The following is a 23,629-nucleotide window of genomic DNA, read 5'->3' as shown; positions in this document are numbered from 1 at the left end:
ATAATGTACAATTTTTTGTTTCCGTTCTCGAACTTTAGTTTGCCTCGACCAAATGTTATGAAACTTATACACAATGCTTATTACTACATAATACAGATTAAGTACGAAATTTGGTGGCTTCACTTTTACCATTCTTGAGTTATGTCCCTTTATAAACACAAAATTTGCTGAATTTTTTGTTTCCGTTCTCTAACTTTAGTTTGTCCCAACCAAATGTTATAAAACTGAAACACAACCGTTCTAGAGCTATGCGTGTTTACAAATAGAAAAATTGCTGAATTTTTAGTTTCTGTTCTCTACTTAAGTTAGCCTCAACCAAATGTTATGAGACTTACACACAATGCTTATTACCACAAAACTCAGATCAAGTTCAAATTTAGGTAGCGTCACTTTTACCGTTCTTCAGTTATGTCCCTTTATAACTATATGATATGCAAAAGGGGGCATCATCTGTGTCCACATGTGGACACAATCCACATTTATTTTATCAATAACATGTGTGATTATTGACATCACATATGTGCATTGCTTCTAGTTACATGAATAAAGTTGAAAACAAAGTCAAGATTCAATAAAGTTTTTTTATACACCCGTTTACTGGACGTATTATGGTATACCGTTGACCGTCTGTCCGTTCGTCCGTCGTCAACATGTCGGACATTAACTCAAAAACGCTTTAACCAATATGCATGAAACTTGGGTGAATTGTTTATATCTATTGACGTGAGGTCCCTTTCGTTTTTTATAAATTTCAGATTTACCGTTTCTGAGTTTTGGGGTTTTATTCATTAAAAAAGGGGCGATCTTCCTGGCAGTTTTCCGACAATAACTCAAGAATGCTTTCACCAACTTGCAAGAAATTTTGGTGAATTGTTAATATCTATTGACATGAGCTCCCTTTCGATTTTTATAAATTTTAGATTTTACGTTTCCGAGTTACAGGGTTTTATTCATAAAAAAAGGGTGATTTTCCAGTTTTCGGACAATAAATAAAAAATGCTTTCAGCAGTTCTCATGAAACTTTGGTGAATTGATTATATCTGTTGATGTAAGCTCCCTTTAGAATTTTATAAATTTTAGATTTTACATTTCTCAGTTATGGGGTTTTATTCATAAAAAAAGGGGGATTTTCTAGTTTTTAGACAATAACTCAAAAATGCTTTCAGCAGTTCTCATAAAACTTTGGTGAATTATTTATAGCTATTGATGTTATCTCCCTATTGATTTTCATAAATATCAAAATGACATTGAGAAGAAATTGAACTTTATTTGTTTATAGTCTGACAACAGATTTACTAAGTATTGCGCAACAGCACAGTGTATTGCACAACAGCAAGAAATCTTTAATTGAATATAAATTCAATTCATATAACCAATTTCAAGTTCTTTGACTACATTTATTCAGAAACCTATAATATGTCAAATATTTAATTACAATCCAAATTCAGACCTGTATCAAGCTTGAATATTGTGCAGAGTTTGCGAAAACTTATTTTGACCCGTCGGTCATGGGACGGACAAAGCATGATTATTTGTCAGTCCTACAAAATTTTAGCCAGTCCTACAAAATCTGTCAATTTTATCCTGAAATAAAATTAATAACATATTTTAATCGAAAAATAACTTTATTAATATTAGTTTTATTCTTCGCACCCACAAGGCAAATTAACAATGAAGGACCAGTTCAGGTCTTCTGATTGTTCTTATTTAAAGTCATCTTCACTATCCATTTCATCATCTGAATCACTTTCTCGGCTGTTACAATATTTGTTTGCTCCATTTAGGGTTCAATAGCCGATTGTTTGCCAGGGATGGCTCTATGAACAAATTTAGTAGGCCACGTGTAGATCGCCGCTTTGGTTTGTTTATAATAAATCCGTAAACCAGTACCGGAAATTGGCAGCGGGTACATCTGATAACCGACCGATGTAAACACTTATTGGAAACAGTTGTGGTACATCTAATAACCGATGTAAAAAAGTGCTGAAATATGCACTACAACTGCCATTTTTACATCGGTCATCAGGACCGGCACTAGCCTTCAAAATACTGGTCCGAGCCTCATTTTGACCGACAGGACCGACAGGACCGACCATTTTCGTGAACTCTGATTGTGTCCATTTTTGCCCCAACTGTTCAGGACGGGACCTCTGCGGGCGTATCCAGCTGCGCTCAGCGAAGCAGTTTATTATTTTAATTTATGAACCAAAGAAATAAATATTTCTATTTGTAAGTACCATCGGGATATGATAAACTTCATATGTTCATACATGATTGTTGACAGCACCAGACTGTAGCGTATCCCCAAAATAGTAATTAGAAAATACTTATAAAAAAAGTACCAATAAAAAAAGTACCAGCTTATGTACTAAAAGATAATTTATCTAGTCAGTCCCTTTTCCACCTCTTATTAATTATCATTTCTTTATTTCTCTTAAATATTTTTCCATATAAGAACAGCTGTACTGACAATATTTTTGAAAGTTATTGCTATAATTTACTTTTAGTTGAATGCAGTGATAAAAGTAGAATTTTTTTTTATTACTAACATATAAAGGCCATTTAATCACACTCATATGCCAATGTACATTGTATACATAGTTTAGGAATGTATGTCTGTGAATCAGGAGACATGAAGGGAATCCAAAAAAAAAAAAACCTTACAAGCAATACATTATTTTCCCTTGAGACACTATTCTGTTCTCTATTTATATTATTTTAAGTGTTTACTTGAAACCAGTATTTCTTTGTCAGGTATATATTTATATATGAATCAAAACAGACCAAAAGATCTCATTTTATTACAATTACAAGGTCCCTAGCACTGTAGATCACAGTTAAAGAACACAGTATTGGGATAATAATAAAAAATACAGACTATTACAGACAAAGAAATTTTACAAATACTCTCAATAACTGCTTGCAAATTTCATCACAAAATATAGAAGAGCTAGAAGATATTCACTAGACATATCAAGTTATTACATAACTTTGCAGGAAATAACTTATGATTGATCGATTGCTGCCTGGCAATTATTTTATGATATCCAGGACAGTTACAAAACATCAATACCATAAGTAGGTTCTGCAAATTAATTCGGCAAGGACAGTTGAAAGGCAGGAAATTTAGACTGCCACCGTGAAAAAGGGTGTGTTGGATATATATAGGGGCAGAAAGTTTGCCTCCAATCTCCTGCCACCTACAGACCACTCAAAGAGTTGTTGGAAGGTTTCTTTAACATGCAGAGATTATTGCAGTTGCCCTACATGAGGCATAAGATTTGATGTCTCTTTTCTGAAAAATTATAATATTTTCCCAAAATTATAATATGCAGAACATATTGTGACTTAATTCCTGGTGTCAAAATTTATGAAATTTGCTATCCTGTAAACATTTATCACTTTGTTTGCATTGGTATTAACAATCTTTATCTTTGCGTCACTGCTGAATTGTTAGTTTTCTAATTTCTTCTAGTATCCTTATTTTATCTAAGATTATGTAATAATAATTTTAATTAATTACATCTAATATTATCATAATGATGTATCAGAATAAAAAGTAACCCTTAATTGGCACAAAACCAACATTCATGTACATTCTTGATTGTGAATTAAAGACTTAGGTTCTAAAATAAGATTTACCATGTGAAACATTTATTTCTCCGTCTTTCAGCATAGACAAACAATGGTCAGATCTTGTAAATGCTCTTGGTGGTCTGTTTTGTTCATCTCTTAATTTTATGGATTGGAAATCTACTGTGAGTCCCCACTGGTCCTTTAGACCCCAAGGTGTGGCCACTAAAAGTTATCATATGAAGTCAATGTATCTGAGATATTCAGCTTTACCCAAAGAGATAGTATGTACAGAAAATCTAACACCATGGAGAAAATTATTGCCTTGTGATAAGGTAAGAGTTTAAAGCATGACATATAGACCTGTATTGTAGCCTTACACTTCAAATGGGCTGGTGGTTGTTTTTTTTTGGCCCCGCCACTTTTTCACATAGTTTTACCCTTATCTGCCATTCCGTCATTCCACAACGAACAATATTTAATATACAGACTTTTTTTCTAAACACCTTCACATATTGAGCTGATTTTTAGTATGTGAGTCTATTATGATGAGTTACAGATCTGGTTTATGTTTGGTTCTGCTCCGCTGATTTTTGCCGAAATTACGGGCTTTAGACTTTGAAAACGTCTTGAAAATAACAGTTATACAGACTTTCACTCTAAAATTTCCACTCCTAAAACTGGCTTCAAGCTTTTATTGCGAGCGGGGCCATTAGTGTTGTTCCAACACATCTAGTTTCATAACATATGTTGTCTTTTGTCTGTAAATTTTTTTAAAGTATCTTCTCCTTTGAAACCACTTGGCCAATTAAAACCAACTTGATATTTATCATCTTTAAAAGGGGATTGACTGCCAGATGCATTACCACAGCACCGAAATTGACTCAAACTCTTTCACCTTGAAGGGTAATTTTTACTATTTTTTTGTGTTAAATAGAGAGAAAATTTAAAAAAATTTAAAAGCAAAAATGATCAGCAAAATAAGATTTACAAATCAGTTAACATGACATAAATAGTGAGCTGACCCCTTATAGGAGTTAACTGCCTCGATGGTGCAGGGATTATGGCTTCGATCTCTGCCAAAATCTAATAAAGGTATTTGCTGCTTCTTGGCTTAGCATACCTCATATAGGAGTTCAAGAGCAAAGAATGGTTGGCCCAGAGTCAGAAAAATGTGTCCTGGTGGGGTGAAATGTTTTCCTGTTTAATGTTACTTTGTGAACAAGCACAATCGATCTAGTACAAAGTAGGGTTCATATTCATATCACATCAACATGTTCTCTTCCTGAATATGCATTTAACTTGCCACTGGATGTTAAACAGCAATCCATCTTAAAAGGAGTTATATGCCTTGAAAGACAAGTGATAACCATTTTATAATGTTTTTGCAGAAACTTCTCAAAAAGTCACAATTTTAGTAGCACATTTGATTTTCAATTTCTGCTTATAATCCTAAAATGATAATTGTATAGAAACTTGATCCTGCCAAAATGATCAGCAAGACAGAATTTTGTCCACATTGTTTAAATCTAGGTGTAGTTCAGGACCATTGGTGATCCTCTAGTTCATAATATTATAGAGCTGTTAACACACTTATCTGACAAAGGATTTGTTTAAACTGATTTGAATGAATCAGAACCATCAAACCTACTATATCAAAGATTATTGAGTCATACACAATAGAGATCATTGACATTATGAACAGTTACCAAACATATATATACATAGTTTTAAACTAATGTCTAATTTCAATCTCAGAATACCATTTTAATCTCTTTTTAGGTTGGGTTATCAAGTCTTTTCAATACAGCTAAGTTGTATGATTCATCATATCATTCAATAGGTATTCATGTCAGACCTATCTGTCTGGTAAGTAGTTAATACATGGGATTGGAACCAAGCTTGCACAGATATATATATAAATATAAAAATAAGGAGATGTGGTATGATTGCCAATTAGACAACTATCCAACAGAGTATATGGTAACATATGATGAGAGGAAGATCATTATTATACCCCCACTCTAAAAGTATGGGCTATATTGTAATCACCTTGTCCATTCATCCATCTATGTCTGTTCATTTGTCCAACGAATACTTTTGTCACACTTTTCTCAGAAACTGCTGAACAGAATGACTTAATTTTGATCAGCCTCTGACAGTTATATGTAAACACCTTCAATTCTATCAGATCATTGTCTTTAAAAGAGAGGCGAAGGATACCAAAGGGACATTCAAACTTGTAAGTCAAAAATAAACTGACAAAGCCAAGGCAAAAAAAGAAAAAGACAAACAACAGTACACAAAACACAACATAGAAAACAAAAGACTGAGCAACACGAACCCCACCGAAAACTTGGGGTGACGGGATTGTAGTTACGACAATTGGAACATATCCGTTGTCATCTGTGAAACAGATATTCCGTAACAGTCAACCAACTGGTGATGGTGTCCGTAAAATTTACGAAGGGACGATTTCAACTTCACCACTTGGAACTCTAGGTTTAATAGCTTCCTTGTGAGCAGCAACCCTCTATCAAGGAAATCATGATAGGAAATACAAGCCCTGGGATATCGTATCAACTGGGAGATATATACTCTGTATGCAGGCGCTGCTGGAATGTTGCTACATAGAAATGGAAAGTTCACAATTGGGAAGCTGAAATCATCTCTTTTGTCGTAAAGTTTTGTTTTCAACTGACCATCATTGTCAATTTGTAGATGCAAGTCAAGATATGGGACCAACTTAACTGTATCTGTTGTTAAACTGCTTTTAAAAACAAAGTAGAGCAGCAAAGAAGAGGGGAGGACTTGAAAATAGTTTTAAAAAAAATGCAAACACATACCTGAATGCCTGTTTTGTTTAAAAAGATCAGAAAATTAATATATAAGCGAGATGCATTTAACCTCATTCTTTATTAAGAGGTAGAAAACTAATATGGATTCTTAATGTTACTGCTGTTTGATGTGGTGCATATTAATTTTTCTTGTAAAAAAAATCATTTCCAAAAGTTTACACTAAAAGTGCAATTTTGGCAAACCCTTTTTTCCTGATATTAAAAACAAATAACTTTTCCTCCAAACCAACACATTAAAAATTATATATAGCGAAAACCAATATTCCACAGAGTACTCTTCTACTATAGTTTTACGATAAAAGAGCACACAAAGTCCGATTTTGATGATCCATTGTTACGTGTGCATTGTTAACGTTCTGAATTTGAAGTCGTATTCTAACAAGCACATCGCACTTAAGACCATTTCGCTATTTTCTATGCAGAAATCTAAATATGAGAAAACATAAGATATTAAGTATTGTATACCCTAATTCGTTTAAGATAGGTATAAAATCAAAATAATGGTGTTAAGCAGCAAACAAATGCATTCATTTCAGATTTATTGAAAAATCTACGGTTTTGTGGAACATTTCGCAGTTTAAACCAGTCCCATTCAATTCTACAGATAAAAATAATTAAAGTTCTGACTGTCATGTACAGAGATTGTTCTTATACAAAAAGCGCGTTCCATTTGAGATTGGTATCACTAAAAATTCAAGTAGTATTTTACGTCTATTTTTATCATGATTACGTCATGTATTTTTACCTTTAAAAAGCAAAAAAGAATCTAGAATTGATCATGTCAATTTCGAGCATTTCTGGAAAGCATGGTGCTAACATGGATAATAAGTACTATTTGATGTGAAATGACCAGCCTTGGCTTAATGTATTAACATGCTTTGAATGCATTTGTATTTAGTCTTTTTTTTACCAAAACATGTTACTCATATACATACGTTTGTGATCACCCCACTATGAAGAGAATAAAAACTGTTTGAGAAATAGTTATATTGACATTTACTTCTCATAAACTTTCATTTAAAAGCAAGACACTATAAAAACTATAAGACAAATAAAACGGTGTAATAGCTATAGTATACACGTATTGACTGGTTATGGTGTAATATTATACATGTATTGACTGGTTATGAGGGCAATAGCAAGTTTGTTGTCCCTGAGATATCAACTATTTCTCGAGGCCGGGGAATTTGGATTTCTTTGAAAATTCTGTTTTTCGGTATAGTAAACACTTTATGACTGGTTATGGGGATTATGACAGTAAATAATAAACTGTTTGCTTTGAAAGATCAGAGAATTAATAAATAAAGATGCATGACTTAATCTCGTTTTTATGTAAGATGTAGAAAACAGACGAAAATTCTTAACTTGGGGCATAATCTTGTACAGATTTAAAATATATTTCTTTATTATGAAGATCGTTCAATTTTTTGACAAGCTCATATATCTTAGAATTGCCTTAAATTTACCGAGCGACACCCGATAGTCAAAAGGGAGCTCTATACAATATACATGTAACAGACTTGTTAGTCTGAGATTGATTACTTGAATGATAAACTAGAACAAATGAGTACGTTTAAACGATATACCGACGAGACGGCAACCAAACGACACAAATAACTAGAAGACATCTAGAGTGCAACATTGCAATATATGAAGCTCTACATCACACCGAAACAAACAACGTGAAACCAATAACAGGAATTTTCAACTAATGCGGAAATAATTGTTTACACTTTTTTTCATACAATTTTACAACAATTGCAGGAAATACTTGAACTTTGACAGTTGTTTGATTCAAACAAAGAAAACCACATGACAGAAAAACAATAGAAATCACGATATAGTACCTATAGACGGAAATATTAAATGCATGACAAAAATAGATACCAATAATAATACATAAAGGTCAAGTATTGAGTACAGATGTATTAACTTAAACTTTTAACAATAAAGAAACTGAAGCTTTAATTTCCTATCTGAAATAATGAAGAGCGTATTATGGTTGAAACATTCTTTTGTATGCCCACCTACCATAGAACAGGGTAGGGGGGCTTATATTTTCTGTTCTGTTAGTCAGTCCCATATTTGGTTAAGGTTTTGGTTTAGATAGTTTATCATGAAGGGCTGGTCTCATCAACATTAAATTATATTAAGGACAATTGTTCATTATAATGTGAACTTTTCATATTATATAGCAGATTACGGTTTTGACAACGATTACACGGTTTACAAATTGCGGGGCTTTCAAATAAAGGAAATATAAACCAGTAATAATTTAATTTTGGCAGCTTGAGTTAACATACATGCATACATAAATTAGTATAATATACACATAAAGATATTCATATAATACGATACAAAAGACTACACATACAAATATCAAACTAAATGAAGCGGGTCCAAATGGAATAATTGTAAAGTTTTTCGGTTTCCATCGGGCCAGGGTTCGAACTCACTACCCCTCTCCATTCTCGCAGAAAATAACAATCTTTAATTCTGAATTGACTGTTGGCGAATACAAGCCATGAAAGTTATCTTTATGGTTCCTATACATGGATTCTGGGTTTTTATAAAGAAAACTATCGATATACTGTCCACGTTTTGTTTCGTCAATTTCTTGAAGTATATCAAACGATGATAATTATAAACGACAAAGATAAACAATTATAGTAATGTAAAAAAGAAAGATATTGCTTAATTCATGAAAAAAAAAGAAAAAAAAACAATTCAAAGTGCACATGTTTTCTTCATACAAAATAAACATTAAGATAATCTTTTTTTAGTTTTCATTTTTTGACTTTTTTGAAATTCCATGTAGTTAGTAACCACTTTTTTTAAGAATCTGGTCGATTTAGAATTTCACATATTGGATAGAATTCTGTCTACTGTTGAAGACCTTTTGTCGAACTCTGAATGTCTTTTGTGTCGATGGGCTGATGTCTCATTTACGCATACCACTATTCTTCTTTTATTCATATAAAAATATAAAAAATAAATAAAACACTTTCATAGTTTTCATTTAAGAAAACATCCACAAAGAGTATAATATCATGTCACAGTTAAAACCAAGTAGCCTCACTAGGAGTAGCTTTGTTGATTTCATAGATTGCAATACAGTGATTTGATAGCAATGTCAGTAGAATGTAGTTCTTTAACGGTGCTATCATTTCTGTATTACAGAATCTGGAGCTTTAGACCTCACAGTTGTTTTTATACCCTCATTAATCATTTTCTTTATAATAGCATGAAAAGTAAAAATTTGTTCTCAGTCAGTCCTCCTGAATTACACGCTGTTCATATTATTACTACAATATGGATAAATTTCTTGCACGTAAGTTGTATACGTATTAAAATTCAATTCTGGACCTAAAAAAAGTTAACACAATCTTGAAATGTCCGTAAAGGAATAATATACAGAATATTTTGACTGACATTGCTTAACTAAGGCTTGTTCAATGTAAAAACAAATTGGACCCAACTTTTATGCTTTTAAACAAGCAAGTCGAATTCAGAATTTTTCGCCAAACATCTTCCATCTTATTAAAGCTGTCAGTAATTATCAGAGGACATGATTTTCCATTTCTAACAGATGTACAATGTAGTAAACTTTTTTGTTAGTTAGAGACTTATAAGACTTAAAATCAGTGTTTAAAGGATATTTGCCATGTTAAATCTACTTGTTTTCATGACAATGCTGCAAGTAAGTCATGTTCAAACAATTGCAGATAAACATTGTATTCCAACAAGGCGATAACTCATCCATTCAAATCACATTTCTTCCAGCCAAAATATTTTTATTCCATTTTGCCTCAATTAATCTTCTAAAATGATGTATAGTTTAAGTATGATGCAATTACGTCAAAAAATCCTGCAGAGTCCCTACCACCTGCATATATTCATAACCACCCGAACTTTCTAGATGTAAAAAATCAATTGATACTAGTTCGAACGGAGATGTAGTCTTTATGGACTGCATTGGTGCAATTTCCTTTTTCCTTGGTATTCTATCTTTTAAGCAGGAACACTCATAGTTAATATATTGTTCTATGTCTTTGAACATATTAGGCCAGTGTAATCTTTCTCTGGTTAGTGCCCATACTCTTTCCTTTCCAAGATGTCCCATATAGTTATGTAGTTGCTTTAACACTAGTTTACGATAGTGCTTAGGTACGACTAACTGTTCTTTTATTTTTCCACCGATGGCTACAATTCTTTGTAAAATCCCCTTTTCATTTACCAGTAGCTTATTCCAATCCCTGACAAGAATTTTCTGTGCATGATTGAATTGACGTTTCTCGTTATCTGATGGAGATCTATTATGAATCTTCAAATTTATTATTGGCCCTAAATCGAGATCCTGATTCTGTTCTTCGATAATATGTCTTAATGGTATTGTCCCACTTGTCTGCAAATTAGTTTCTAATTTGTTTTCCGGATTTGTCAAACTCTGCGCGTTATCATTTGCTTGATCCACTTTCTCTGACGTACTTCCGAACGGACATGATAATTTCTCAACTTCATTGTCGGACATTTCAACGGTGCATTTTGATAGTGTTACAGTCCAATCAATTTCACCCTTGGCTTGTGCGTCAGCCGTTTGTAGTGTTGTCGTTATACTATTATTTTCAACTGTTTTAGAGCAACTATTCATGTAACCTTTAAAGCAGAATGGCATCCTTGACAATCCGTCAGCATCACCATTTTGAATGCCGGGCTTGTAATGAATCTTAAAGTTAAAGTCGGCGAGTTCTGCCACCCATCTATGTCTTGTCGCATCTAATTTTGCGGAAGCTAATATATATGTTAAGGGATTGTTGTCAGTATAAACGTCGAACTCATTTGTGTAGTAGAGGTAATCACGAAAACGGTCACAGATTGCCCATTTAAGTGCTAAAAATTCTAATTTCCCAGAATGCAGGTGATAATTTTGTTCCGCCGGTGTCAACGTTCTCGATCCATATGCGACTACCCCTAAACGTCCATCTGCCTGTGTCTGGTATAAAACTGCACCTAAACCTTCTTGGGATGGGTCTGTATGTACAATATAAGGTTTTTCATATTGTGCATGGATAAACCATGATGTTCGGCTTAACTAAACAATCTATCACTTCTGATAATATCATGGTATGTTCTTCTAACCATTTTATTTTTGTGCCTGACGAGGCCTGATTCGCCAATTTCCCTTTAATTTTGCTCTTCTTCTGTGACTTATCATTGACTTTAAGCAAGTTGTAAATTGGTTTCAGTCGTTTTGAGAAATTAAGAATGTATTTTCTATAATATCCTACAAATCCCAAAATTTTTCGAAGTTCTCCTATAGTCTTTGGTTTTCTTTCTTTTAGGGAAATCACTGCTTCCTTGTCTGCTGGGTCCATTTGGTTTCCGGTCTCCGATATCAAATGTCCTAAATATCGAACTTCTCTTTTAAACAGTTCACACTTTGAAGGGTTTTACTTTATACCCTTTTCTTTGAGCCTTAGCAATACAGTTCTAACATTCATAAGGTGTTCTTCAAAACTACTACTGAATACTAACACATAGTCTAGATATGGAATGCAAATGTTATCTCTGATATCAGATAACGTTCTTTCCATGAACGACTGAAATGCTGCGGGTGCTCCAGTCAATCCAAAAGGAATTCTTATCCATTCATACAAACCCCAAGGTGTACAAAACGCCGTTAATTTTTGACTAGCTTCATCCATAAATCCTTGATGATATGCTTTACCCTGATCTAGTACGGTAAACCATTGTTTCCCACCTAGAGAGTCTATTATACATCCTGGATTCTAGGGATCGGTTGTCTATCTGCTATAGTTTTCTTGTTGAGCTCTCTGTAGTCGATACAGAGACGTAGACTACCATCTTTCTTTCTCACACAGACCATACCACTTGAATAGGGCGAGTTGCTTCGTCGAACCTAATTCCTATGTATAAGATCGGCAAGATAATCCTTAACCTCTTGGTACAGTGGTTTTGGTATTGAAGTATATGACCTATTTACGGGAGTTTGGTCAGCTAATTCTATCTTCATTTTCAAGTCCGGTGCACAACCAACTTCCCCATCCTTTGAAAAAGCTCCACACTTCCCTAAGTAGTTGCTGTATTCTATTTTTCTCGCTTAGTGCCAAGTTAGAACCTAGATTGATTGGTGGATCCCAAAGTTGTTCATTGTTATCCTCTTTAGATATATCTTGTTTGAATGTGTCTTTAGTTTTATCGTCCTTATCTGGTATACTAAAAACGCCTTTAACGTTTTGAAGCATTCCCATATTTACTTTCTTTGGTAAAATGACGTCATGAGCTGATGTGTTCTCCACAACGACATTGATTTTCGAAGCGCTACCATTTCCACATCTTACAAGACTTTCTTGGATTCTTAATTCAGCTGGTACATTGAAATTTCCTTCTGGCATGAAAACAGCTGATGTACTATTACTGGTATCCCTCAAGTGCGCAATTCCCTTAATCACGGACTGTTAATGTCCTGGAATAATAATATCCCTTTTCCCGTTTCTAACGGAGCAAATGTCCCCATTACTAGATTTGATGATGTTCATTACTGTGTTTATTCGATTGACTTTGATTCCCATCGCAGATTTTAGAATGTCAGCGGCATCTCTATGTTTTTCCATGTAATGTTCGATTACGTTATATCCTATAATCGGTTCATTCATGTCCGGATGTGAGCTAAGTAAAAATGGCACTTCTAGACTATTTTCTAATTTTTCCTCTTTGCTTTTCAATTTGAAGTTAACTTGTACCTATCCCTCATATGGAATTTTGCTGCCATTTGCCAAACGGACTATTAGTTCGCCATCCATCAATTCACTCAATGGTCTGTTTTGAGTTTCGTTCATCTTTTCTTTCAGCCATTGAACAGGGATGATGGATACCTGTGCTCCCGTGTCCCATAGAATTCGAAATTCTTTCCCATGCATTCAAGGAGCAGTCAACCTCGCATTTCGATCCAACTAGTCTTACTAAATTTCTTTTTTGTTTTGATGAAAGCTGGAATACAGTTCCTTTCAATTCACTTACAGACACTTTGTGTATACTCGGATCCTGTCTGTCTTGTTTGTCCTTTGCTCTAAACCTATTTTTACATCCGGCTTTGAAATGTTAGGAACTTCCACATATCCAACAATGAGAACATTGTCCTCCATTTCCTGATTGTTGACATTGTGGACATCCTGGTTTCCTCTCTTGGGTTGTCTTATTTGCCGTATGTTGTTGTTGTTGTTGTGGTTTATAGGCATTCGTTACTAACTGTCTAATTTCTGCCAATTCCCTTTTAACTTCCTCCTTAAAATCTCCGAAAACATCGCTCTCTTCTGTCGCTTCTATCTTGTTAACTTTACCCCTGGACCCTTTACTTTTTGCTAATCGTTCATTCTCTCGTAGAACCATTTGATTAAATGACGATATCAATGTTTCGTCCCGCACATTTTTATCACTCAGAATCGGTCTCATTTCTTGCCTAATGTTGTCACTTTGTATGCCTGTCATTAGACTGTGTAAAAACATAGCTTGGACTACATCGGGGTGATACTGATGTTCATTTTCAGTTTCCTTTGATGCGAATATTACTCTTTGTCTTATGTCTAGAGCCCGAAGTAGGAACTCCTGAGGATTTTCTTTTTGTGATTGTGATAAATTACATAGCTCTGTATATAATTCTGTTGCTGTCTTCTCGCGATAATGAGCTCTTAGTATTCCCTTCAGTGTTGATAGAGTCAGGTTACCCCTTCCTTCTAGGTAATTACGTTGACTAGACCCTGCAGTTATGGACTGTATGACGATCTGGATTATTTTTCAGTGCCTACCTCTATTTGACGAATAAGGCTAGTGAATGATATGCACGATTTTGAGTCACCAATTTGTCCAGAAATTTTGAAATCTTTTCTCCATAATGAGCATTTATCCTTTAATAATGGTGTTATTTCGTCGTTAGTTTTCTTTTTAAATGATATTTTGGGATCATCCACCTCTTGTTCCTCGTCTTTAGCTGTTTCTTCTATTCCTTCAGTTATTTCAATTGGTGTTTTACTCCCGATTAAATCATTTATTTGTAATAGGGTCGTGGTGCCTTTATCTCCATCTTTCTGCTTATCTTTCAAAAACTGTGTGATCAACTTTATTGTCTTTACCTTGGTCAATTGTGAAACGTCCTCCACGGGTATTTCTAGTTCGGTAATTAGGGTCTTTAAAACAACCAATGGTTGATTGTAAATCTTTCCTGTAACCTCCAATCTAAATTCCTCCTCCTTCTCTGTTTCTTTAACCATGCTTGACTTTTGTTTGATCTTTCACTTTTTTTGTCATTTTTGAAGCCAACATATCCCGGACGAGCCCCCAGAAAATGTTACCCGGGTCTGGTTGGTACCTGGGAAAGAATAAAGAATTATAAATACATTTTCATAATATTTATTTTACATGTGGTATGTCGGCTTATCAGCAATATAATGATTAAGAATTAACATACAGTTCATAGGTTTTACAAATAACATAATATCTGACATAATTAATAACCATATGATTGTACTTGAGGAATAATTTACTTAATACATTACTTAAACTCTGTTATGTCTAGGAGCCAATTGAACTTAAGTATTCAATGGGTCTTGAAATACTTTTTACGCATTGAACGAACTTCATTAATTAATTTAAATAACTTGTCATTACATTTATTAAATTAACTAAACTTCCTATTCATAAAACAATATATGTATTTCCTTAAATCGAAGATGTTTTTGTGTCTCAGAACGTACATTAGAACATTTACGGTAATCTATTTTTGTCTGGGAAACTTTTCATAGATACCAATTCGTAATGAAATTGAGGGTCAATAAGGAAAAATGAGATAAGAAAATAATACAAAATAATAACTACTAAACGGCTACATAAAAATATATAAAAATTAATCTAATAACAAAGATATAAATGTAATAAAGCATTCGATGTATTTTCTACTAGAGCACAGCTCTACATCGAGGTATCACGTGAATTCCTTTGTTCTCTGAAGACACGTGTTATTCGTACATTCCTATACATTTCACTAGATAAACAATAATACACTAATCAACAAAACTAATACTTTCTACCAATAGTTTAAACTGGAGCATAGTAAATACTTTACGCTTTGAAAGATGTATATTTAAAAGTAGCAGTGAAAATCATAATTAAATTAATAAAAAGAGACATAGACGTGATCAGTTAAATTAATCAATTAATCAATAAAAATTAACTAAAGATTAAGAAATATCCAAAAAGTTTAGAAGAAATTATAACTTTCTTTAAAAAATGAAAATATAATAAAATTAAGCTTATTATCTGGGAAAGAATAAAGAATTATAAATACATTTTCATAATATTTATTTTACATGTGGTATGTCGGCTTATCAGCAATATAATGATAAAGCCCGATGCATCTCGCAGGACACACATGATACCGTAATTCACCTAAACAACTGTATTGAAATTGTAACTATAATAATACAATAAAAAATAGGGGTCCCTACTTTTTACAAAACTTCACTGTCTCACACCAACTGTTCAGGGTTCGACCTCTGCGGTCGTACCAACCTGTGTCCAGCGGAGCATTTTATATAGCTTGTGTTGATGTGGCCCAATGCTAATTAACAAGTGATAATAGCTTAATTAAACATTCAACAGGTGATCAAATATTAATTACTCGACATGGCTTCTGTTAATGGCACGTCAAAGATGATTAAAGTAAATAACGGCAGTGATAGAAAATGGAGTGGTGTTAATGTTGTCAAGGTTTTGATGCAGAAACAACAGTTAATAAACTTTCAACTCAGCAAAGAAATGCTCACTATTTCACACTCCAATGCGGACCTTGAAGCACCTTCAACATGCTCAAGAAATTCCGAACTGACAGCAGGTCAACAATGACTCAAAGACAGTTCACAGCCTCCTCAGTGTTTAGATTAGCAACTACACAAACTGTTACAAGGATCAAGATTACTTTTATACAGTGTCAAGTGTTGTAAAGGCAACCAAGTTGGCTTGTACTTCTTACATGACCCAGTGTTCCAAGACCAATGCTTTAGTTATTAAATAACATTGGTCAATATAATATAGACAGTTCTTTTATAGCTAATATATTTTAAAGTGTTCGAAACAATGGCAGTCTTAAGATTTTTTTAGCAAAATGACTTTATTAATGCTTAAATATAAGACTTTTCATAATCCAACCATACTTTCAATCACTATCTGAAGCAAGTTGACATCTTTCTAAAGTTACCAGACTTACATACATAACAAAAACATGGTAATTTTTTTCCTCGGGGTTGGACATTGACAATCACAAACAATAATTGGTGACCTGGCATGGTCAGTAATTTTTTTGCTCAGATTAATTTTTTGAAAAATAATGACTTTCTTGGAAAGAGTGGACACACTCGAGATTCATTATATAACTCAATGTTTTTGAGATAAATTTCGCACCAAGCCATCAAGATGAACTGGAATGGTTTTTTTTAAACTCTGAATAACCACAAATAGTGAAAACCAAAATTGACCCTAAATATTCAGATGCACTTTTTGGAGTATAAATAAAAATGATTTGGTTTCTCAAAAAAGTCAATTCTATGTTGCTCTGTAGCTGGTAAAATTTTAATTCAAAAGATATTAGTGCATTAATATATATGTTCTTTGGAAATGCAATGTAGCATTACCATTTCCATGCCATAATAATTGAAAAATGTCTAAATATTTTGATATTGTTAGCCTTTCCTGAAAAGTAATTCAGAAATTATTGGGTGCATTTATTATTGTCATTTTTATACGACCGCAAAATGTTTTTTGCGTTCATATAATGCTATCATGTCGTCGTTGTCGTCGTCGTTTGAAGACACATTTGGTTTCCGGACAATAACTTTAGTTAAAGTTAATGGATCTCTATGAAATTTTACCAGAAGGTTCAATACCACAAGAGGAATGTTGGGATTGATTTTGGGGGTTATTGTACCAACAGTTTACCCTACTGAAAATGTAAAGTGGGATTTCACTGAAAATACCAGTGGAGTTTCATCAGAGTTCCATTGGAATACCACTGTATTACCACTGGGAAATTTGGTCGGGATTTTCATTGGACATTCATTGTTTTCCATTGGGATATCAGTGGAATATCCAGTGGGATTCCGGTGAATACTCGAGTGGAATACAGTGGAAATTCCATTGGAATACCAGTGAAAACTTCGATGGAATACCATTGTTTTCCCACTGGACATTTATTGTTTTCTACTGGGATACCAGTGGTAATTCCATTGGAAATTGTAACAATCAACCAAAGAAAACCAGTGATATTTCAATGGAAATTGACAATTCCACTGAAATGTTAGATATCATTTTGCATGCACTGCTTATTTTTGAATGAATTAATAAGAAAACTTGAAATAAGACAATAACCATTTTAATGCAAGTCAACAATTAAAGAAATTACAACAGTTTATACATCATCCACATTTAAGACCTTTTAAACGAAAAGATCAACCTCTTTATAATATTAACGTTGATAAATTATCATTTTTTAGTCAAAGATGTATTTACTTAATTGTACATGTAAATCATTTTTCTGGTTAAATCATTCATAAGTCCATGGTAACTTTTGGTCCTCTTGAAATCTCTCACAAATGGTTTTAATTTTCAATTTTACAAATTTGTTTATTGTGCATTAAACAAACAAAAATGTCCAGTTTACATGCATACTAAATACTTTGTCAGTTTGGTCAGTTTTCTTCATCATCCATTGATATTATTCATGAATTAAGTCCAAAGTTTCTGCATTCCAATCCTGTTCCATTAAGTCTTCATTGATTAATCTGAAAGAAAAAAAATCATACATCATAACATGCATAGAATTTTGAATTAAAATAACATTACAATACCATGCTCCAGTCTGCAATTATTCAAAAATATATGTTACTGGCATATTTTATTTGTGTTTGTGTGTAATTTATTCACAACATTTATACACTAAGAGCAACTTAGACACATGTATGTCTATTGTTGAAGACTATGTGTTCTCTAGATATCTTTGGCTATAGTTGTTGGGTTGCTGTCTCTTAGACTTATAACACACATCTCTTTTTATCAAAATAGACTTTTATTGTTCATGGATCAGGTGTCTCTGAAAGCCAAATAAAATAGTATGTGTGGTTCCAGTTACATTTAAAAAAAATTAGGGTAGGTAGGTAAGAATTTTTTTATTTTATGGTTTTTTTTTACATTGAGTCTATCATGTCTATGGGAGCAACATTCTGACTTAAACAGTACTTACTGAAAAATGACAAAAAAATCTTTAGGGTAGGCTATTGTTAAGACTAAAAAAAAAGGTAGGTAAGGTAATTGGAACCACGCATATATTTTTATTTAGCCTCATATTATCTTTCCCTTTGTGTTGTGTTTGTTGTTGGTTTACTATCTGGTTGAAGCATACCAGACACCTCATTTTGTTCACATAATAGCCATGATTAACCATTGTGCATGGTGATCAGATCAATGTTTTTGAGATGTGTTTACAGCTTATAGATGTGAATGATTAACATGATTAATGTATTTTTATTTCAAGTGTGGGAAGGATGAAAAAATAATTCAATAAGTACCTTTCAATAATCTTATACTCAAATTTCTTTACTGCTGCTGGTTCGTTTGTTTTCATCGTGTTTTCATATTATTGAGTGGATATTGATTGATGCACAGTCATCATTTTTGCAGCTTTGTACCTTCACGGTGGACACCATGATCAATCCCTTTTAATATATGGACAACCTAAAAAAAAATGTAAAAACATTTTATTAATAATTTTTAATTCTGGTCATGACCTGTATGCATCATATATTACTGATATTTATCATACAATGTACATATATAATTAAGAAGCTTCTTTCAGTTAAGTATAAAGACTCTAAAACAACCTTTAGGGATTTTTTGTGTTGCATGTCCATCCAAATCAGAACATGACAAAATTAAGTTGAATGTGCCTGACATTGTGTAGTAAACTGTAAACATCTTTCCTTGATTGTGAAGGCACACAATGTATTCAATATTGAATAATAAAATTATTATTACATTCCCACCTCCCCCTTTTCAGAACACCAAATGGTCATCCTCAAAGTGTGAACTAACAGAGCCCATGAATGAAACTAAAGGGGGTGTATATCTTTTTTTTTTTAATTTTAATTAAAAATATTCATGATGTAAAAATCAAATGTAAAATCTCTTAAAAATTACCTGTATCTGCTGTACGTCTGCCCTACATCAGCACATCGTCTCATCGTAAATTCTTGGTTCAACAGCTAATGTCATACCTAAATAATCTGCCTTTAATGTCTATTTCTTTATTTATCGAAGGTTGTTGAGTATTAATTATTATTAACATGATTAATGTAACCACAGCTGGACAATGCTGGACAGGATACATACTCCATTATTATGCTCGTACAATATTTTTAGTTTCAAATTTGAACACATTCCGTGTATTAATGATAACGACTATCTGATTGGCCGATCGGAAATCCCGGAAATAGAGTTATCCAATCAAATCAGCGGTTTTCCATGAATGTAAACATGTGTGTTGAAAAACAACATTATAGACTACAGTTTCACGAATTTTCTGCTCAAATTACGCCAAAACACTGACATTTAGCGTACAATTGATTTGAGCGGATTATATGTGAAATGTTTCTATAGATTAACTTATATGACCCGAGTTCCAGTGCCGAGTTCAGGACATGAAAATGATGAAAAATTCATCACACCGACAAAGTTAAGATACCGAAACAGTTTATAGAACAATGTGGAAAATGAAAGCCGTTCACTTTACTTTTCTCAAAAGAACAGTAGACCAGTAACAGTTAATGAACATGATGAAGTCAAAGGAGAAATAATTATATTATTGTATACATGTAGACTGAAGGGCAGGGCAGTTGCCAGTACGGTCACTTGAAGAAAAAAAACGGAGTTATCCTAACAATTCGTACAGTCTGAAGATAATTTCTGCAACAGATCTGTTTAAAACGGCCCTTTTAAGAGCCATGCACATTTTTCAAAAAGAATATTAATTGTTTTTGTCGAGCCTTCGACTTTTGTCGAAAAAGCGAGACATAGCGATCCTACATTCCGTCGGCGTCGTCGTCGTCGTCGTCGTCGTCGGCGGCGGCGTCCACAAATATTCACTCTGTGGTTAAAGTTTTTGAAATTTTAATAACTTTCTTAAACTATCCTGGATTTCTACCAAACTTTGACAGAAGCTTGTTTATGATCATGAGATAATATTCAAAAGTAAATTTTGTAAAAAAAAAATTCCATTTTTTTCCATATTTTACTTATAAATGGACTTAGTTTTTCTGCCAAGAAACATTACATTCACTCTGTGGTTAAAGTTTTTGAAATTTTAATAACTTTCTTAAACTATCCTGGATTTCTACCAAACTTGGAAAGAAGCTTGTTTATGATCATAAGATAGTATCCAGAAGTAAATTGTGTAAAAAAAAAATCCATTTTTTCCGTATTTTACTTATAAATGGACTTAGTTTTTCTGCCAAGAAACATTACATTCACTCTGTGGTTGAAGTTTTTGAAATTTTAATAACTTTCTTAAACTATCCTGGATTTCTACCAAACATGGAAAGAAGCTTGTTTATGATCATAAGATAGTATCCAGAAGTAAATTTTGTAAAAAAAAAAATCCATTTTTTCCGTATTTTACTTATAAATGGACTTAGTTTTTCTGCCAGTTAACATTACATTCACTCAGTGGTTAAAGTTTTTAAAATTTTAACAACTTTCTTAAACTATCCTGGATTTGTACCAAACTTGGACAGAAGCTTGTTTATGATTAAAAGCTAGTATCTAGAAGGAAATTTTGTTAAAATTTTTTTGATTTTTTCCGTATTTTACTTATAAATGGACTTTGTTTTTCTTCCAGTTAACATTACATACAGTCTGCAGTTTAAGTTTTTAAAACATTTATTAGATTCATAAACTATCCTGGATTTTTACCAAACTTGGACAGAAGCTACTAACAATCAAAAGATAGTATAGAGAGGAATATTTTTATTTATTTTTTTCCTCATTTTTGTTGAGCCTGCGATTAACAGCAAAAGTAGGCGAGACACTGGGTTCCGCGGAACCCTTACGAATTTTTGTTCTTTAAATCAAACAGAATCTTATTCTCAACCCAATTTGATATAAAATATTCATTTCTTTATTTATATTATCTGATTATTGCACATTTAATTTTATTTCTTAATAGTTAAAATGTATCCTTTCATAGGCTATATGGTGATGCATTATATTCACCCTACATCTGAGGAGCTACCATTTTACTTATATTATATGGGGGTGGGGGGGGGGGGGGTCTTTCAGACCAAATGATTATTTTCATTTGTTACTAGGCAAGTGATTTCATATTACATTTAACCATGTAACATTTTTTGAACAAATGTTTCATATACATGTGTATATGTAGGTTTATGAAATATTCATTACATCCCATATATTATCATGATTATAATATTTAATTTCTTATCAGGCCAGCAAATTATATGTTACAAATTAAATCCTTTAATAATCATGCACTTAATTATTTGAAAAATTTAAATTAGAAGTATATATTCCTTTAAATTTCTAAGTCCAAAATTCCACTGGAATATTTGCATTAAATCAAAACTCCACTGAAATATAAAAAATAATATTCCACTGGAAATTAATTGGAAAATCTTTGGAAGTTTCATTGGAAATTTCACTGATTTTCCATTGGAATTACAGTGTGAAAAATATTCCAGATGTTTTGGATGAAATTCTAATGGGATTCCATCGGAATATTTTTTTCCACTGAATACCAGTGTAATTTCACTGGAAATCCAGTGGAATCCCGTACTCATTTTCAGTAGGGTAGGAAAAAGGGGCCAAAAACAAGCATTTTTCTAGTTTCCAGACAATAACTTTTGTTTAAGTGTATGGATCTCTCTAAAATTGTACTACAAGGTTCCATACCACAAAGGGAAGGCTGGGATTGAGTTTGGGGGGGATTTTTTTTCCAATTTTTTTGGGGTGTTTATATTTTTTTTCTTCAAAATTTTTGAAATTTCAAATTTTTTGAAAAGCTTCAAGAAGAAATCTTCAATTGCACAGTATTGCGCAATAGCAAGAAATCTTCAATTGCACAGTATTGCGCTGTGATATTGCGCAATAGCAAGAAATCTTCAATTGCACAGTATTGCGCAATAGCAAAGTATTGTGCAATAGCAAGAAATCTTCAATTGCACAGTACTGCGCAACAGGACAGTATTGCGCAATAGCAAGAAATCTTCAATTGAAAATAAATACAAATCTTTTAACCAATTTCAATGGGATTAATTTAAAGTCTTTAATTTTTTGGGGTTCTGACCTTGCATTACTATTTTGGATATTGGGCCCCATTTTTAAATTGGTCTACATTGAGGTCAAAAGGGTCCAAAATTAAATTTTGTTTGATTTCATCAAAAACTGAATGATTGCGGCTGTATGATATGCTGAATCTTATTGTGCATTTAGATTTTTTATTTTGGGCCCTGTTTTCAAATTAGTCCATATTAAGGTTTGAAGGGTCCAATATTTAAGTTTTTTTGTTTGATTTCAACTAAAATTAAATTTTTGGTGTTTTTTTTTTATGCTGAATCTAACCATGTTGTTAGATTTTGGATATCAGACCATTCTAGCTAAATTAAATGTCCCATTTCAAATTTTTAAGATCTTTGACCACATTTATTTTGTATCAGAAACTTATTATGTCAACAATTTTATCACAATCCAAATTAAGACAGTATCAAGCTTGAATATTGTGTACAAACTTGCCCCAACTGTTCAGAGTTCGACCTCTGTGGTCGTATCCAATTTATCAAATTTAACTGAAAAATTCAGTAACAGTACAAATATTGAAATTAAAAATTCAAATCCATATTTATAATTACTATTATAAATTATTACCTAAATGTATCTGGAATTATAAGATGTTCATGTTTAGAAATGGATGTATCTATAGATGCTTGTTTTCAAAAATAAATCTGTTAAAACTCTATTATAATTTTCTATTATGTTCTAATAACATAATGCAACTGTTTGTTCTGAGATTATACTTATGCCCTGCCTACTTCAGTAAAGAGTCATTATGTTTTCAGTCAGTCTGT

The 23,629-nt window shown here is 32.8% G+C and overlaps 3 protein-coding genes and 1 long non-coding RNA gene across 10 annotated transcripts in view; 2 read left to right on the top strand and 2 right to left on the bottom strand.

Annotated features, from left to right (window-relative positions):
* LOC127701233 (importin-4-like) overlaps positions 1–23,629 on the top strand; it is a 997,117-nt gene that overhangs the window by 716,276 nt on the left and 257,212 nt on the right. The gene's annotated exons all lie outside the window — the stretch shown is intronic.
* The window catches only part of LOC127701235 (GPI transamidase component PIG-T-like), a 242,162-nt gene that overhangs the window by 24,280 nt on the left and 194,253 nt on the right, over positions 1–23,629 (top strand). Inside the window, exons 3-4 of the mRNA XM_052205060.1 lie at positions 3,674–3,908; positions 5,356–5,442. Coding sequence (XP_052061020.1) covers positions 3,674–3,908; positions 5,356–5,442 — 322 coding nt within the window. The remainder of the gene's footprint in view (positions 1–3,673; positions 3,909–5,355; positions 5,443–23,629) is intronic.
* Positions 1–23,629, bottom strand: part of LOC127701252 (uncharacterized) — a 239,064-nt gene that overhangs the window by 74,434 nt on the left and 141,001 nt on the right. The gene's annotated exons all lie outside the window — the stretch shown is intronic.
* The window catches only part of LOC127701240 (zinc finger CCCH domain-containing protein 13-like), a 406,889-nt gene that overhangs the window by 295,024 nt on the left and 88,236 nt on the right, over positions 1–23,629 (bottom strand). The gene's annotated exons all lie outside the window — the stretch shown is intronic.

This window comes from Mytilus californianus, unplaced genomic scaffold (assembly GCF_021869535.1).
Source record: "Mytilus californianus isolate M0D057914Y unplaced genomic scaffold, xbMytCali1.0.p SCAF_5, whole genome shotgun sequence".
Classification (NCBI taxonomy): Eukaryota; Metazoa; Mollusca; class Bivalvia; order Mytilida; family Mytilidae; genus Mytilus; species Mytilus californianus.
This window is presented reverse-complemented; position numbering and strand designations above follow the sequence as displayed.